Source organism: Aotus nancymaae, unplaced genomic scaffold (genome assembly GCF_030222135.1).
Source record: "Aotus nancymaae isolate 86718 unplaced genomic scaffold, 86718_ANA_hifiasm-v0.15.2.pri h1tg000014l, whole genome shotgun sequence".
NCBI classification, from domain to species: Eukaryota; Metazoa; Chordata; class Mammalia; order Primates; family Aotidae; genus Aotus; species Aotus nancymaae.
The window spans coordinates 83333439-83350364 of NW_026988425.1; the positions used below are offsets into that span (position 1 = coordinate 83333439).

General features: G+C 41.2%; 1 protein-coding gene across 1 annotated transcript in view; it reads left to right on the forward strand.

Moving 5' to 3' along the window:
- ADGRV1 (adhesion G protein-coupled receptor V1) overlaps positions 1 to 16926 on the forward strand; it is a 556842-nt gene that overhangs the window by 530371 nt on the left and 9545 nt on the right. The window contains exons 88-89 of the mRNA XM_064376126.1: positions 12383 to 12574; positions 15324 to 15501. Coding sequence (XP_064232196.1) covers positions 12383 to 12574; positions 15324 to 15501 — 370 coding nt within the window. The remainder of the gene's footprint in view (positions 1 to 12382; positions 12575 to 15323; positions 15502 to 16926) is intronic.

The window sequence follows — 16926 nt, forward strand, 5'->3', positions numbered from 1 at the left end:
TGGTCTATGAGTGGCCATGGGTGGGCCCAGAAAAAGCACCATAAGTTCCCACTGCAGTTTGCAGGACTGGCAGCCTATTCTCTAGGCTTCAGGCCTCTCCCAGCTTAAAGGTGGGACCTCAACAGGGACCTGCCCCTTTCTGCTCTAGAGCTTGTCTGCCTCCTGCCACTGTTCATGATCCGCAGGCTGTTCATGCAGAAGGGTGCCTGCAGGCAAGTGCTAAGCTGCCCTCCGCCCCCCTCAGCCTCCCTCCCATGTTAATTGGCACTCTATAAGTCTGGAGAGGGTTGAGGCGGCAGGGAGCTAGTATGTCAGTGCTGCCCTGAGCGTGTGCACATCTGGCTGGGTTGCAGCAGTGCCTGGGCTTGGCCTCAACTTTGCTCCAAGATTTGAGCAGGCACTGGGAATGTGGAGAGGCCAGGCAGTGAGAGCAGGCACTTCTGAGCCTGCAGGAGCAAAGGGGGGCTTCCTGGGCCCTCGAGAGTGCAGGGATGACCAGGTCTGCACTGCAGCTTGGGCAGCTGCAGTGGCACCCAGAAGGGTGGGGCTCCTGCCCACTCCCAGCCCCATGGAGTGCAAAGCCCAGCCATAACTCCCCCTCTGTAGTAAACATCTCCACAGCAGCTCCTCCAGATGGGCCATCGCTACCATAAATAGTGGGTATGGTCAGTGCAGATATTACTAAAGACATTTTATTATTTGTTTTTAGAGACAGGTTCTGGCTCTGTTACCCAGGCTGGAATGATGCAAACATGGCTCACTGCAGCCTCAACCTCCTGGGCTCAAGCAATCCTCCTGCCTTAGCATCCTGAGTAGCTGGGATGGCAGGTGTGTGCTACCATGCCTGGCTGATTTCTTTTTTATTTTTTTGTAGAGATGTAGACTCTTAAGTTTTCCAGGCTAGTCTTGAACTCCTGGCCTCAAGTGATCTTCCCACCTTGGTCTCCCAAGCCATTGGGATTACAGGCGTGAGCCACCTCGGCCAATCTAACTAAAGACTTTTGAAAGCATTTTTTATGATTGTTGTAGGAGAGCCAACAAAATAATCAAAATGGTAATGCACAGAAACAATTCTCTTCCCTGTAAGCTTTCACTAGGTAAAGAATAGGAAGAACAGATGGATTATATAGGTTCTGCTTCTAAAACAGTTAAGCTGTTATATTGTAAGATATTGTTATATTTGTGAGTAACTTGAGATTAGGAACCAAATATTTCATCCTTACATCTCAGTGCTTGGCAATGTATATATTACCCACTATATGCAATATAGTGATCAGCAACACTGGATTAAATGATTGAGAATCCAGATTCTCTCTTAGAATTCTTTCACAGACTGGCATACAAAAGGGAGCCTGAGATTTAACATTCAGTGTTTGGAATGGGAACTTGTTTTTATCCTGAGGTCAGAAACCTCCACAGCTGAGTACTTAGGATAATGAAAGTCCATTTTCTATATTTTTCCAGCTTGGGCTGGACACAGACAAATGTCATACGATCTGCATTTAAACATTCTTTTCTTGCCATTTTAAGCGTTTGTGTTTCCTGTGGCACATCTAAAAGATTCACAATATTTGCTGTATATTTTTATGCTTTTAAGAAAAAAAAACATGCAGCCTTCACATGCAAGTTATTTTCAGCAGGCAGTTCCTTTTCTGAAGCACAAAAGGCTAGATACAAAAACAAATAAGAGAGAAAATGCACTGTTTTAACAAATAGGTCCTTAGAGATGGATTTTAAAGCCTGGATTTTGTTTCCCAATCTAGATTTTACCCTATCACTTCACAACACTGAGAGAAATCCTGAAATAAATCAGTAACATTTGCACAATTTTTAAGGCTGACAGTTTTATTTTTTTTTTCCTGTTTTGTCTATTGCTGTAGCCAATGTAATTAGGTCATACCCATGTGAAAAATTCTTCGTACAAGGAAAGTTTTGGATGTATGTGAGTATTTTCAGGAAGATTTGTTTCTGCTAATGATGTCATTTGCACATGAAACTAATTCACTTATTATCATATATAATTATTTAGAATATTATTATTGTTTCCAAAATCACAACTCCAATTCAAAAGGAAATACATGTTTCTTTACTTTTGTATCATGGTTAGAGTAATTACACTTAAAAATATTTTTAGCAGATAAACCACTGATTTTAAAGTGTGTTATTTTAATAATACAGATTAGATGTCAACCTGAGAAGGGATCATTCGAGTAGAAAGGGGAGAAAGGACTAAATTATAACAGTATTCCAGAAATGGCAGCAGAAATCAAATGCTAGCCTACATACCTTGGCATTGCCCACTAATTTCACTTTTATAAAATTTGTTTGTAATTCTTAGCTCCTGGGTATCTTCTAATATACTTTTTACTATTATACCAACAGATGGAAGTTTCAGGCCCACAAGAAAATGATTGCTTCTACACTTTTAGAAATGTTAGGAACCATGGGAGAATGCCATTTTTCACAAAATGAAGATACTTTTCGTTTTCTGAAAAATCTTGATGTTAACTCCTTTTCTTCTTTAATAAGCTGAATGCCTTGCTTTTATTTTTATGTATTAACTTAAGAATTTTAGTAACTGTTTAATTAAGATTCTTACTTGCTTCCAAAACATAGGTACCAGGATAAATAGATACAAGAGGCACAATTTAACGTATTTTATTGGCTGAGCATAAAGGTCACAATTACCAAGCTTTATAGACCACACCCTTAGAAGTATATAGTAGATCTTTTGTAGAGACCATGAAGGAGAGCCAGCGTAGGCGATGTCGGGACCAGCAATACAAATTTTGAGTTGCTGTCTGTGACGAAAGCAGAGCAATTGTCAAGAGTTTGACTGGGTCACAAAAGAATGTAAAGGGCCAGCAGCTCTTTAAGAATGCATGAGTTATCCTTTTTTTTTTTTTTTTTTTTTTTTTTTTTTTTTTATTGCATTTTAGGTTTTGGGGTACATGTGAAAAACATGCAAGGTTGATGCTTAGGTGCATACGTGGCAGTGTGATTTGCTGCCTTCCTCCCCTTCACCCATATCTGGCATTTCTCCCCATGCTATCCCTCCCCAATTCCCCACCCCCCCGCTGTCCCCCCCACTCCCCCACAACAGACCCCCATGTATAGTGCTCCCCTCCCTGTGTCCATGTGTTCTCCTTGTTCAACACCCGCCTATGAGTGAGAACATGTGGTGTTTGATTTTGTGTTCTTGTGTCAGTTTGCTGAGAATGATGGTTTCCAGGTTCATCCATGTCCCTACAAAGGACGCGAACTCCTCGTTTTTAATGGCTGCATAATATTCCATGGTGTATATGTGCCACATTTTTCCTGTCCAGTCTATCATCGATGGGCATTTGGGTTGGTTCCAGGTCTTTGCTATTGTAAACTGTGCTGCTATGAACATTCGTGTGCATGTGTCCTTATAGTAGAACGATTTATAATCCTTTGGATATATGCCCAGTAATGGGATTGCTGGGTCAAATGGAATTTCTATTTCTAGGTCCTTGAGGAATCGCCACACTGTTTTCCACAATGGTTGAACTAATTTACACTCCCACCAACAGTGTAAAAGTGTTCCTATTTCTCCACATCCTCTCCAGCATCTGTTGTCTCCAGATTTTTTAATGATTGCCATTCTAACTGGTGTGAGATGGTATCTCAATGTAGTTTTGATTTGCATTTCTCTAATGGCCAGTGATGATGAGCATTTTTTCATATGCTTGTTGGCCTCATGTATGTCTTCTTTTGTAAAGTATCTGTTCATGTCCTTCGCCCACTTTTGAATGGGCTTGTTTGTTTTTTTCTTGTAAATCTTTTTTAGCTCGTTGTAAATTCTGGATATCAGCCCTTTGTCAGATGGGTAGGCTGCAAAAATTTTTTCCCATTCTGTTGGTTGCCGATTCACTCTATTGACTGTTTCTTTTGCTGTGCAGAAGCTGTGGAGTTTGATTAGGTCCCATTTGTCTATTTTGGCTTTTGTTGCCAATGCTTTTGGTGTTTTGGTCATGAAGTCCTTGCCTACGCCTATGTCCTGAATGGTTTTGCCTAGGTTTCCTTCTAGTGTTTTTATGGTGTTAGGTCTTATGTTTAAGTCTTTAATCCATCTGGAGTCAATTTTAGTGTAAGGTGTCAGGAAGGGGTCCAGTTTCTGCTTTCTGCATATGGCTAGCCAGTTTTCCCAACACCACTTATTGAACAGGGAATCCTTTCCCCATTGCTTGTTTTTTTCAGGTTTGTCAAAGATCAGGTGGTTGTAGATATGTTGTGTTGCCTCCGACGCCTCTGTTCTGTTCCATTGGTCTATATCTCTGTTTTGGTACCAGTACCATGCTGTTTTGATTACTGTAGCCTTGTAGTAGAGTTTGATGTCTGGTAGTGTGATGCCTCCTGCTTTGTTCTTTTTGCTTAGAATTGACTTGGCTATGCGGGCTCTCTTTTGGTTCCATATGAAGTTTAAGGTGGTTTTTTCCAGTTCTGTGAAGAAGGTCATTGGTAGCTTGATGGGGATAGCATTGAATCTGTATATTACTTTGGGCAGTATGGCCATTTTCACGATATTAATTCTTCCTAACCATGAACATGGAATGTTTCTCCATCTGTTTGTGTCCTCTCTTATTTCGTTGAGCAGTGATTTGTAGTTCTCCTTGAAGAGGTCCTTTACATTCCTTGTTAGTTGTATTCCTAGGTATTTTATTCTCTTTGTAGCAATTGTGAATGGCAGTTCGTTCTTGATTTGGCTCTCTTTAAGTCTGTTATTGGTGTATAGGAACGCTTGTGATTTTTGCACATTGATTTTGTATCCTGAGACTTTGCTGAAGTTGCTTATCAGTTTCAGGAGCTTTTGGGCTGAGATGAGGGGGTCTTCTAGATATACAATCATGTCGTCTGCAAATAGAGACAATTTGACTTCCTCCTTTCCTAATTGAATACCCTTTATTTCTTTTTCTTGCCTGATTGCTCTGGCTAGAACTTCCAGTACTATATTGAATAGGAGTGGTGAGAGAGGGCATCCTTGTCTAGTGCCAGATTTCAAAGGGAATGCTTCCAGTTTTTGCCCGTTCAGTATGATATTGGCTGTCGGTTTGTCATAAATAGCTTTTATTATTTTGAGATACGTTCCATCGATACCTAGTTTATTGAGGGTTTTTAGCATAAAGGGCTGTTGAATTTTGTCGAAGGCCTTCTCTGCATCAATTGAGATAATCATGTGGTTTTTGTCTTTGGTTCTGTTTATGTGGTGAATTACATTTATAGACTTGCGTATATTGAACCAGCCTTGCATCCCCGGGATGAATCCTACTTGATCATGGTGGATAAGCTTTTTGATGTGCTGTTGTAATCGGCTTGCCATTATTTTATTGAAGATTTTTGCATCTATGTTCATCATGGATATTGGCCTGTAGTTTTCTTTTCTTGTTGAGTCTCTGCCAGGTTTTGGTATTAGGATGATGTTGGTCTCATAAAATGATTTGGGAAGGATTCCCTCTTTTTGGATTATTTGGAATAGTTTCAGTATGAATGGTATCAGTTCCTCTTTGTATGTCTGGTAGAATTCGGCTGTGAACCCATCTGGACCTGGGCTTTTTTTGGGTGGTAGGCTCTTAATTGCTGCCTCGACTTCAGACCTTGTTATTGGTCTATTCAGGGTTTCGACTTCTTCCTGGTTTAGACTTGGCAGGAGGCAGCTGTCCAGGAATTTATCCATTTCCTCCAGGTTTTCTAATTTATGTGCATAGAGTTGTTTGTAATAATCTCTGATGATGGTTTGAATTTCTGTGGAATCTGTGGTGATATCCCCTTTGTCATTTTTTATTGCATCTATTTGATTATTCTCTCTTTTCTTTTTTATTAGTCTGGCTAGTGGTCTGTCTATTTTGTTGATCTTTTCAAAAAACCAACTCCTGGATTTATTGATTTTTTGAAGGGTTTTTCGTGTCTCTATCTCCTTCAATTCTGCTTTGATCTTAGTTATTTCTTGTCTTCTGCTAGGTTTTGAGTTTTTTTGATCTTGCTCCTCTAGCTCTTTCAATTTTGACGATAGGGTGTCAATTTTAGATCTCTCCTTTCTTCTCATGTGGGCACTTATTGCTATATATTTTCCTCTAGAGACTGCTTTAAATGTGTCCCAGAGATTCTGGTATGTGGTGTCTTCATTCTCGTTGGTTTCGAAGAACGTCTTTATTTCTGCCTTCATTTCATTGTTTATCCAGTCAACATTCAGGAGAAAGTTGTTCATTTTCCATGAGGCTGTGCGGTTCTGGGTTGGTTTCTGAATTCTGAGTTCTAACTTGATTGCACTGTGGTCTGAGAGACTGTTTGTTATGGTTTCCGTTCTTTTGCATTTGCTGAGGAGTGATTTACTTCCAATTATGTGGTCAATTTTAGAGTAGGTGTGATGTGGTGCTGAGAAGAATGTATATTCTGTGGATTTGGGGTGGAGAGTTCTGTAAATGTCTATTAGGTTTGCTTGTTCCAGGTCTGAGTTCAAGTCCTGGATATCCTTGTTAATTTTCTGTCTCGTTGATCTGTCTAATATTGACAATGGTGTGTTGAAGTCTCCCACTATTATTGTGTGGGAGTCTAAGTCTCTTTGTAAGTCTTTAAGAACTTGCCTTATGTATCTGGGTGCTCCTGTATTAGGTGCATATATATTTAGGATCGTTAGCTCTTCTTGCTGCATTGATCCTTTTACCATTATGTAATGTCCTTCTTTGTCTCTTTTGATCTTTGTTGCTTTAAAGTCTATTTTATCAGAGATGAGAATTGCAACTCCTGCTTTTTTTTGCTCTCCATTTGCTTGGTAAATCTTCCTCCATCCCTTTATTTTGAGCCTTTGTGTATCCTTGCATGCGAGATGGGTTTCCTGGATACAGCACACTGATGGGTTTTGGCTTTTTATCCAATTTGCCAGTCTGTGTCTTTTGATTGGGGCATTTAGTCCGTTTACATTTAGGGTTAATATTGTTATGTGTGAATTCAATCCTGTCATTTTGGTGCTAGGTGGCTGTTTTGCCCTTTGGTTGATGCAGATTCTTCATTGTGTTGATGCTCTTTACCTTTTCGTGTGTTTTTGGAGTGGCTGGTACTGGTTGTTCTTTTCTATGTGTAGTGCCTCCTTCAGGAGCTCTTGTAGAGCTGGTCTGGTGGTGATGAACTCTCTGAGTTCTTGCTTGTTCACAAAGGATTTTATTTTTCCTTCACTTATGAAGCTTAGTTTGGCTGGATACGAAATTCTGGGTTGAAAGTTCTTTTCCTTAAGGATGTTGAATATCGGCCCCCACTCTCTTCTGGCCTGTAGGGTTTCTGCTGAGAGATCTGCAGTGAGTCTGATGGGCTTCCCTTTGTGGGTAACCCGACCTTTCTCTCTGGCTGCCCTTAGTATTTTCTCCTTCATTTCAACCCTGGTGAATCTGATGATTATGTGTCTTGGGGTTGCTCTTCTAGAGGAGTATCTTTGTGGTGTTCTCTGTATTTCCTGGACTTGAATCTCGGCCTGCCTTGTTAGGTTGGGGAAGTTTTCCTGGATAATATCCTGAAGAGTATTTTCCAGCTTGGATGCATTCTCTTCGTCACATTCAGGTACACCTATCAAACGTAGATTAGGTCTTTTCACATAGTCCCATATTTCTTGTTGACTTTGTTCATTCCTTTTTACCCTGTTTTCTCTAATCTTGCCTTCTCGTTTTATTTCATTGAGTTGATCTTCGACCTCTGATATCCTTTCTTCTGCTTGGTCAATTCGGCTGTTGAAACTTGTGCATGCTTCACGAAGTTCTCGTGTTGTGTTTTTCAGCTCCATCAATTCGCTCATATTCCTCTCTAAGTTGTCCATTCTTGTTAGCATTTCGTCAAGTCTTTTTTCAAGGTTCTTAGTTTCTTTGCATTGGGTTAGAACATGTTCTTTTAGCTCACGGAAGTTTCTTATTATCCACTTTCTGAAAGCTGATTCTGTCATTTCATCACACTCATTCTCCAACCAGTCTTGTTCCCTTGCTGGTGAGGAGTTGTGATCCCTTGTAGGAGGAGAAGTGTTCTGGTTTTGGGTGTTTTCATCCTTTTTGCGCTGGTTTCTTCCCATCTTTGTGGATTTATCCACCTGTTGACTTTGTAGTTGTTGTCTTTCTGATTTTGGTAATTTTAAGTCTGCTGTGGCAGAACTCATAAACCCCCTGCTCTTCCCCCCAGGTGTTCTGTCCCAGGGAGTTACGGTTTTATGATGTTCCCCTGTGCGGTTGCTGTTTTCCCTGCCCACAAAGTGGCAGCCTAGTCACACTCAGGTTGCAGAGGCTTCGCTAAGCTGCTGTGGGCTCCACCCAGCTTCCGTGTGAACTTCTGGGTGTGGTTAGAACTGCTTCCGATATGTTGGCCCGCCCCTGTAGTGACGGAGTCTCTGTAGTGGCGGGTTGCCTTGGTAGAGAACAGCAGGGTGCCTATGGAGAACGCCCCTCCTCCACAGAGCTGGACCGTCCCGGTTTCAGTTGTGTTTCAGGTCTTCTTGCTGGGTAAGAGGGGACACCGTCTCATCTGATCTGCCTCCGGAGCCGCTGCGTTGGCTAAAGCCGCGGCTCTGAGATTCGTGGCGCTGGCCTGGCTCCCCGTTTCAGCTCCCCTTGCTGGCTTATAGGGGACTCAGACTCTCTCACTTTGTACCGTGAGCCGTTGCCTCAGGGTGCCGGCCCAGCGGCTGCGCCGTTCAAGCCAGCGGCGCCAGCGGTGCTGGCGACCCGTGTGGCTTCTCTGCGTGTGAATCTCCTGGTCTGTGGGCAGTAAAAATCAGTCTGGAAATACGGCGTCCACTCACCCTCTGTGCTTTCTCTCGGAGCTGCATTCCCGAGTTCCTCCTAAGCGGCCATCTTGGATCTCGAGTTATCCTTATGTAACATTTACTGTGACGCAAGGCATGCCAAATGTTAAGCAATCTACTGAATTCCTCTGAGTCCCTACCCAGTGATTCTATTTTCAAATGAGATAAGTAGGTGAAATATACAAATAAAATCAGGAGGCCTGCTTAATGCTGCCCTTCCAGAAATCTGCAATGTGAATGGATCACTATTAGTACCCCAGTTTAAACATTTTGCTAAGAACAAAATGGAAATAAGTGAAATAGATGGGAAAATATGGTGCTTTTTTGGAAGGAAAAAAGTTTGCTTTCTAAAACAAAATGTGCACAGCTAATAGGATATACTTCTGCCATTCTGTTTTCATGTATTAGTAGAGCTAGATTTCAGCATTACTTAAATTTTTACCAAGAAAAGAATTTGAAACTGGGTATGGTGGCTTGCACCTGTAATCCCAGCACTATGGGAGGCCAAGGTAGGCATTACTTTTCAGCTCAGGAATTCAAGACCAGCCTGGGCAACATGACAAAAAATAAAATAAAAAACTAGTCAAGGATGGTGAAACACACCTGTGGTACCAGCTACTGGGAAGGATAAGGTGGGAGTATCGCTTGAGCCCGAGAGGCACCTTGCACCACTGCTGTGATTACACCACTTCACTCCAACTGCACTGCAGTCTGGGTGACAAAGCAAGACCTGGTCTCAAAAAAAAAAAAAAAGTGTTAGTGGGAGGTCAGTTTTCCTAAATTAGATTGACTAAATTTTTTGTGACATTCAAAATTTGCCATGGTCTGTTGCTAGACTCCTAACATGTTACATAAATTCTCAGCATTTAGTAGAATTTGGAGAATGCTTGTGGAGAATCAGTGACGCTTTCAGCCATTGGAATGCTTTGTCTCTGTGTCCCCACCCAAATCTCACCTTGGATTGTAATAATCCCCATGTGTCAAGGGCAAGACCAGATGCAAGTAGCTGGATCATGGAGGCAGTTTCCCCATGCTGTTCTCATGATAATGAGTCTCATAAGATCTGATGGTTTCATAAGCATCTGGCATTTCTCCTGCTTGCACTCTTTCTCTCTCCTGCTGCCCTGTGAAGAGGTGCATGATTATAAGTTTTCTGAGGCCTCCCCAGCCATGCAGAACTGTGAGTCAATTAAGCCTCTTTTCTTTATAAATTACCCAGTCTCGGGTATTTCTCTATAGCAGCATGAGAACAGACTAATACAGAGAATTGGTACCTGAGAGAGTAGGGTGCTGCTATAAAGATACCCACAAATGTGGAAGTGACTTTGGAACTGGGTAACAGGCAGAGGCTGGAACAGTTTGGAGGGCTCAGAAAAAGACAGGAAAATGTGGAAAAGTGTGGAACGTCCTAGAGATTTGTTAAATAGCTTTGATCAAATGCTGATAGTGATATGGACAGTGAAGTTCAGGCAGAGGTGGTCTCAGATAGAGATGAGGAATTTGTTGGGAACTGTAGTAAAGGTGACCCTTGCTATGCTTTAACAAAAAGACTGGTGTCATTTTACCTCCTCCCTAGAAATCTGTGGAACTTTGAACTTGAGAGAGATAATTTAGGGTATCTGGCGGAAGAAATTTCTAATTAGAAAAGCATTCAAGAGATGACAGAGCATAAAAATTTGGAAAATTTGCAGCCTGTCGATGCAGTAGAAAAGAAAAACTAATTTTCTGGGGATAAATTCTAGCCAGCTGCAGAAATTTGCATAAGTAATGAGGAGCCAAATGTTAATCGCCAAGACAATGGAGAAAACATCTCCAGGGACTCTCTGGGGCATGCCAGAGACCTTCACCACAGCCCCTACCATCATAGGCCCAGAGGCCTGTGAGAGAAAAATGGTATACTAGACCTGGTCCAGGGCCCTCCTGCTGTCTGCCATACATCCCAGCTGCTCCAGCCATGACTAAAAGGGGGCAAGGTACAGCTCAGGCCATTGCATCAGAGGGTGCAAGCCCCTAGCCTTGGCAGCTTCTGTATGTGCTGGTCCTGTGGGGACACAGAAGACAAGAATTGAGGTTTAGGAACCTCTGCCTAGATTTCAGAGGATGTGTGGAAATGCCTGGACACCCAAGCAGAAGTTTGCTGCATGGGTGGAGCCCTCATAAAGAACCTCTGCTAGGGCAATGCAGTAGGGAAATATGGGGTTAGAGTCCCCACACAGAATCCTTTCTGGGGCACTGCCTCCGTGACAAGAAGGCCACTATCCTCTAGACCCCAGAATGGTTTATCCACCAACAGCATGCACTGTGTGCCTGGAAAAGCCACAGACACTCAACACCAGCCTGGAAAAGCTGCTGGAAGAGGGACTGTACCATGCAAAGCCACAGGGGTGGAGCTGTCCAAAGCCATGGGAACCCATCTCTTGCATCAGCTTGACCTGGATGTGAGACATGGAGTCAAAGATCATTTTGCAACTTTAGGGATTAATGACTCCCCTATTGGATTTTGGACTTGCATGGAGTCTGTAGCTCCTTTGTTTTGGCCAATTTCTCACATTTGGAATGGGTGTATTTACCCAGTCTGTATCCCCATTTTATCTAGGAAGCAATTAACTTGCTTTTGATTTTACAGGCTCATAGATGAAAGGGACTTGCCTTGTCTCAGATGAGACTTTGGACTAGGACTTTTCGGTTAATGCTGAATGAGTTAAGACTTTGGGGGACTGTTAGAAGGACATGATTGTGTTTTGAAATGTAAGGACATGAGATTTGGGAGTGGCCAGGGGTGGAATGACATGGTTTGGCTCTGTGTTCTCCAAATCTCACGCTGAATTGTAATAATCCCCCATGTCAAAGGCAGGACCAGATGGAAGTAATTGGATCCTGGAGGCAGTTTCATGATAATGAGTGAGTCTCATGGAGGCAGTTCCGTGCTGTTTTCATGATAATGAGTGAGTCTCATGAGATCTGATGATTTTATAAGCATCTGGCATTTCCCCTGCTTGCACTCTGTCTCTGCTGCCACCCTGTAAAGAGGTACCTTCAATCATGATTGTAAGTATCTTGAAACCTCCCCAGCCATGCAGAACTGCGAGTCAATTAAACCTCTTTCTTTATAAATTATCCAGTCTTGGCTGGGTGCACTGGCTCACACCTGTAATCCCAATACTTTGAGAGGCCGAGGTTAGGGGATCACTTGAGGTCAGAAGTTCGAGACCAGCCTGGCCAATATGGTGAAACCCCCTCTCTACTAAAAATACAAAAATTAGCCAGATGTGATAGCTTACGCCTGTAGTCTCAGCTACTTGGGAGGCTGAGGCAGGAGAATCACTTGAACCCAGGAGGCTGAGGTTGCAGTGAGCTGAGATCATGCCACTGCACTCCAGCCTGGGTGACAGAGTGAAACTCCATCTCAAAAAAAAAAAAAAAAAAAAAAAAAAGAAAAACCAGAGAAAGAAAAACAAATTACTGTCTTGAGTATTTCTTTGTAGCAGGATGAGAATGGACTAATAACAACCATGTTTATTCTTCAGCTATGGTAGTAGGACTTCTTTTGACATGCTGATGTTCTTTTTTTTTTTTTTTTTTTTACAGGGACTTTATGTTTTTGTGGTTTATTTCATTTTCCACAACCAAATGTGTTGCCCCATGAAGGCCAGTTACACTGTGGAAATGAATGGGCATCCAGGACCCAGCACAGCCTTTTTCACGCCCGGGAGTGGAATGCCTCCTGCTGGAGGGGAAATCAGCAAGTCCACCCAGAATCTCATCAGTGCTATGGAGGAGGTATCTGCCCTTGCCCTTTCATTCTCTGACTCTGTGTGTGTGTGTGTCACACCCATTATCTAATTATTTTTCTTCCTCACCCTGTGAACTAGACTGACCAGCAATTTGTACTGGGTAATCAGATAGAGTATAATCTGACATTTCTTTCTTCAAAATCTTTCTAATTTGGTGTGCCAGTGACTGAGTCTACCAAGGAAATGGTTCTTAAGATGCTATTTTTCCTAAAAATACTTTCATAGCTCTCTTCCTCCACCCATTCCAATTCACTACTTTAATCCCAACAGAGAAAAGAAATTAAGCCAAACCTCTTTTCAATTCAAATACCAGAAAATATTTTAGAAAAAAAGCTCAGAAGAGTGCTTCTGCAACACTGTTGGAAAATCTAGCCAGGATTTCCTCTGTACAAATCTACCTCCCACTGCCCTCTGCATTCTGTCCACATCATTTTGATTTCCTGTACGTGAATGCCTTTGCCACCAGCTTGTCAGTAATGCTTCCCCTAGCAGTCAGGCCACTGCTCACATTTTAAAACATCCCTGAATTCCTTTGGTCAGGAGGAGATAGTAACAAAGGCCCCTAAAAGTTTCTGCAGTGTCCAAGATGTGTTTGGTTACTATTTTTTTATGAGCTTGTATTGCCCTCTATATATTAAAGGGCCAAGGGAAACAGTATTTGTGTTTACTTCCTGAAAAATGGCAGGAAATGAAGGTACATCTGTCTGAAAAGGAAACAGTTTATATTAATAGATAGCTAGGTAGATAGATAGATCAATAGACTGATAACCTACCTGCCCAGAGATACCTTTTGTCCTTCATAGCAATATAGAAAGTAATTTTATTTATGTTAGGTTAAAATTAAGTTAAATGTCTACAATTCAAGTACTATATATATATTTTTAATTTGAATGAGAAATTTTAATATAAATAATTATTAACTAGTAACAGAAACAAAGTAGAAAGGTGGTTGTCAGGTGCAAGGGGTGGAAGAAATGAAGGATTTTGGTCAAAGGCTACAAAATTTCAGTTATAAGATAAATTCAAGTACAGTCTTTAAAAATCAAGCTCTATCTATAGTGTCCTTAAATTTTTGGAAATCTAGTACCATTTCTGTGTCCCCAAAGTTCTTTAAATAGACTTATTTCATCACAGCAGGTCCAATGGAAACGGGGATTTTTTAGGATCAAGAATTCAGAAATGAATCTTTAAAAAAATTTTTTTGAATGGTTGCTCAGTCTTGCATTTATTTAGATCTGAACTATCCAATACAATAACCATGAGCTACATGTGGCTATTTAAATTTAAACTAAAATTAGGCAACATTAAAGAGTCAGTTTATCATTCACCCTTGCCACATTTTAAGTGCTCAACAGCCACATGCCTTTGGTGGCTGCCATATTGGAGAACACAGACATAACACATTTGTATCAATGCAGAAAGTTTTACTGGACACTGCTGGTCTAGATGTTCAACTTCCTAGTGAAATTTTTTAAGGTTTCATCTTTTCCTCTCAAGTTTATATCTAAAGTTCTCAGGTCACCGTTCTCAGAAATGAAGTGTCTTTGCTGTCTCTCAGAACACCCTATGTTGGTAGGCAGCAGCTGTAACAGTCCAGTTCAGTTCTTGGGCCAGAGCCACCACTTGAGTGCTCATTTGGGTTTTGTGCAAGAGCAAAGCCTGAAGTGTGCTCTGCATTCCTCAGGGGCTTAGAATTGGCGCTGATTCAGCTGTCAGTGAGGTGCTATCAGAGACATTCTACAAAGCCATGCAGAGAAGGGAAAGTATAGGAAAGGAAGGATTAAGGGGTTGTTTATGAGTAACCTAGAGGGATGTAAATATATTTAATCATTCCGGGATAGAGCTATCTTTTTAATTATTCAATCAAAAACAAGGAGGAATGCTATAAAAGTATTTTTCTCAATTTAGTATGTCCTTATAGATACCTGCTATTTAAAATCCTGTGTGGCATTTTAGATAAAGGATTAGGAGAATTCTCCTCCAGTTCTTATATTTTTTAACAGAGTTTTCTTTGCACGCGTCTTACCAAAACGTGTATTCACTGGGTTAAAAATTAGTTTTCTTTCCCCACACATGACAGCGTAGATATCTACAAGTAATTCAAATAGAGACATTGTTTAGAATCACCAGATTAAATTGTCTCAGAGAGACACATAATTTTCTAAATAATAAAGATAAAATTAAGGTTTTGTTTTGTTTTGTAGAGACAGGATGTCTCTTTGTCACCCAGGCTGGAGCACAGTGGCATGATCATAGCCCACTGCAGCCATGAACTCCTGAGCTTAAGTGAATCTCCCACCTCAGCCTCCTGAGTAGCTGGGACTACAGGTGCACACCACCACACCAGCTAATTTTTTACATATTAAAATTTTTCATAGAGATGGGGTCTCCCCATTTTGTCAGACTAGTCTCTAACTCCTGGACTCAAGCAATCCTCACACCAGAATTTAAGGCCAGGCATGGTGGTTCATGCCCGTAATCATAACACTATGATAGGTGGAGGCAGGATCTCTTGAACCCAGGAGTTCAAGACTAGCCTGAGCAATGTAGTGAGACTCCATCTCTACAAAAAATAAATTTATAAGTAAATAAAGGTCTAGTTTCAAAATGATGTAACCACCTTTTAACAAGGTCTTTGTAAGGAGAGGCCGAGATCAATTGTTCATGTGGGTTTCATCGTGAATGCATATGTATTCATATTATGGTTTCTTTCTCCCCCATCCCAATCCAAACAGGTGCCACCTGACTGGGAAAGAGCATCCTTCCAACAGGCCAGTCAGGCCAGCCCTGATTTAAAGCCAAGTCCACAAAATGGAGCCACGTTCCCATCCTCTGGAGGATATGGCCAGGGGTCACTGACAGCTGATGAGGAGTCCCAGGAGTTTGATGATTTAATATTTGCATTAAAAACTGGTACGTATGAGCCACATTAGAACTAGGCACTCTTGCTATGTTACAATTTATATTTTCTTCCCATAAAGTTCCAAAAGTACTGTCAGTCACCCTTAGCACATCTTGATTCTCATGACCCATTCCTAATTCCAGGAAAACTCTAGGATATTTTGTCCTTGGCATCAAATATAACACCACCTAAAAATAATTACAAGTTGCTTTCAAACAAGGCATACTCTAAGTAAATGTAAATATCCCTGTCCTGGACTCTTGCTAGAACACCAATATACTATTAAGATTGCTATAGACAGTAGATAGAGATCTCACTGAGGGAGTTTTGTCTCTGGCCTGCCAAAGAGACCTTCTTATGGAGTGCCTTTGAAGCAGAAACTTTCAAAGGCAACATAATGAGCATGGTATAGTTCTATAATTTCCAAGTGCTACCACATACAATAATTCATTGACCCTCCTATATATTCAGTCCCACTGCACTTTGACCCCAGTGGATAATTCTTACAGAATGAGAGGAACATAGTCCTAAAGGTCCCAACTCATCAACATATGATGCTAGAACTATGCTAAGGCAATAAAAGACCATGAAACCACCTGATTAAAGGTCACATGCTCCTGGGGGGAACAGTTAGTGGATATCATTCTTTCCAGTGGGTCTAAATTATAACTGCGTTCATCATATAAATATAGTGGATATTTGATTGGTCAGAAATCCTATTTTGAACATTGAAAGAAAACCAAAAAGCAATCTGAGTTGTTTTCAAATCAAATACGGAGTTTAAAAATCGTTTTTCCTCAGAAAAATGTTGAACTGACACTTATAAACATCCCAGTGAACTTTCAATTTCTAGATATCCACATAAGCAAGAAGATATGCCCATGCCCAGTTGAAGTTATTGAAATATTTATTCAGAAGTGCATTTTACTCTCTTATAATTTTATTGTTTGACATAAAGTATATTGCTTTGCTAAAATATTTTTCTTTGTTATTATGAAGTTAAAATTTTGCATTATATCTTGAAAAATACTCCAAAATTCCTAAGAATAGCAGCATACTTTCATGTATCATATTTTATAACTTGTCCAAGCTTACATAGTTAAGAAATGGCGGTGGCACAAAGCAGATGCAGGCCGCCTGGTCCTGAGATGGTGCTCTCAGCCGCTGTGCCACAACTGCCTCTCAAGTGCTTTGTTAGGAATGGCAAATCCTATATGTATTAGTCCATTCTCACACTGCTTTGCAGAAATACCAGAGACTGGGTAATTTACAAAGGAAAGAGGTTTAATTGACTCACAGTTCCCCATGGACGGGGAGGCTTCAGGAAGCTTACAATGATGGCAGAAGGCAAAGGAGAAGCAGGCATCTTCTTCACAGGGTGGCAGGACTGAGTGAGTGCAAGCAGGAGAAATGTCAGACACTCATAAAACCATCAG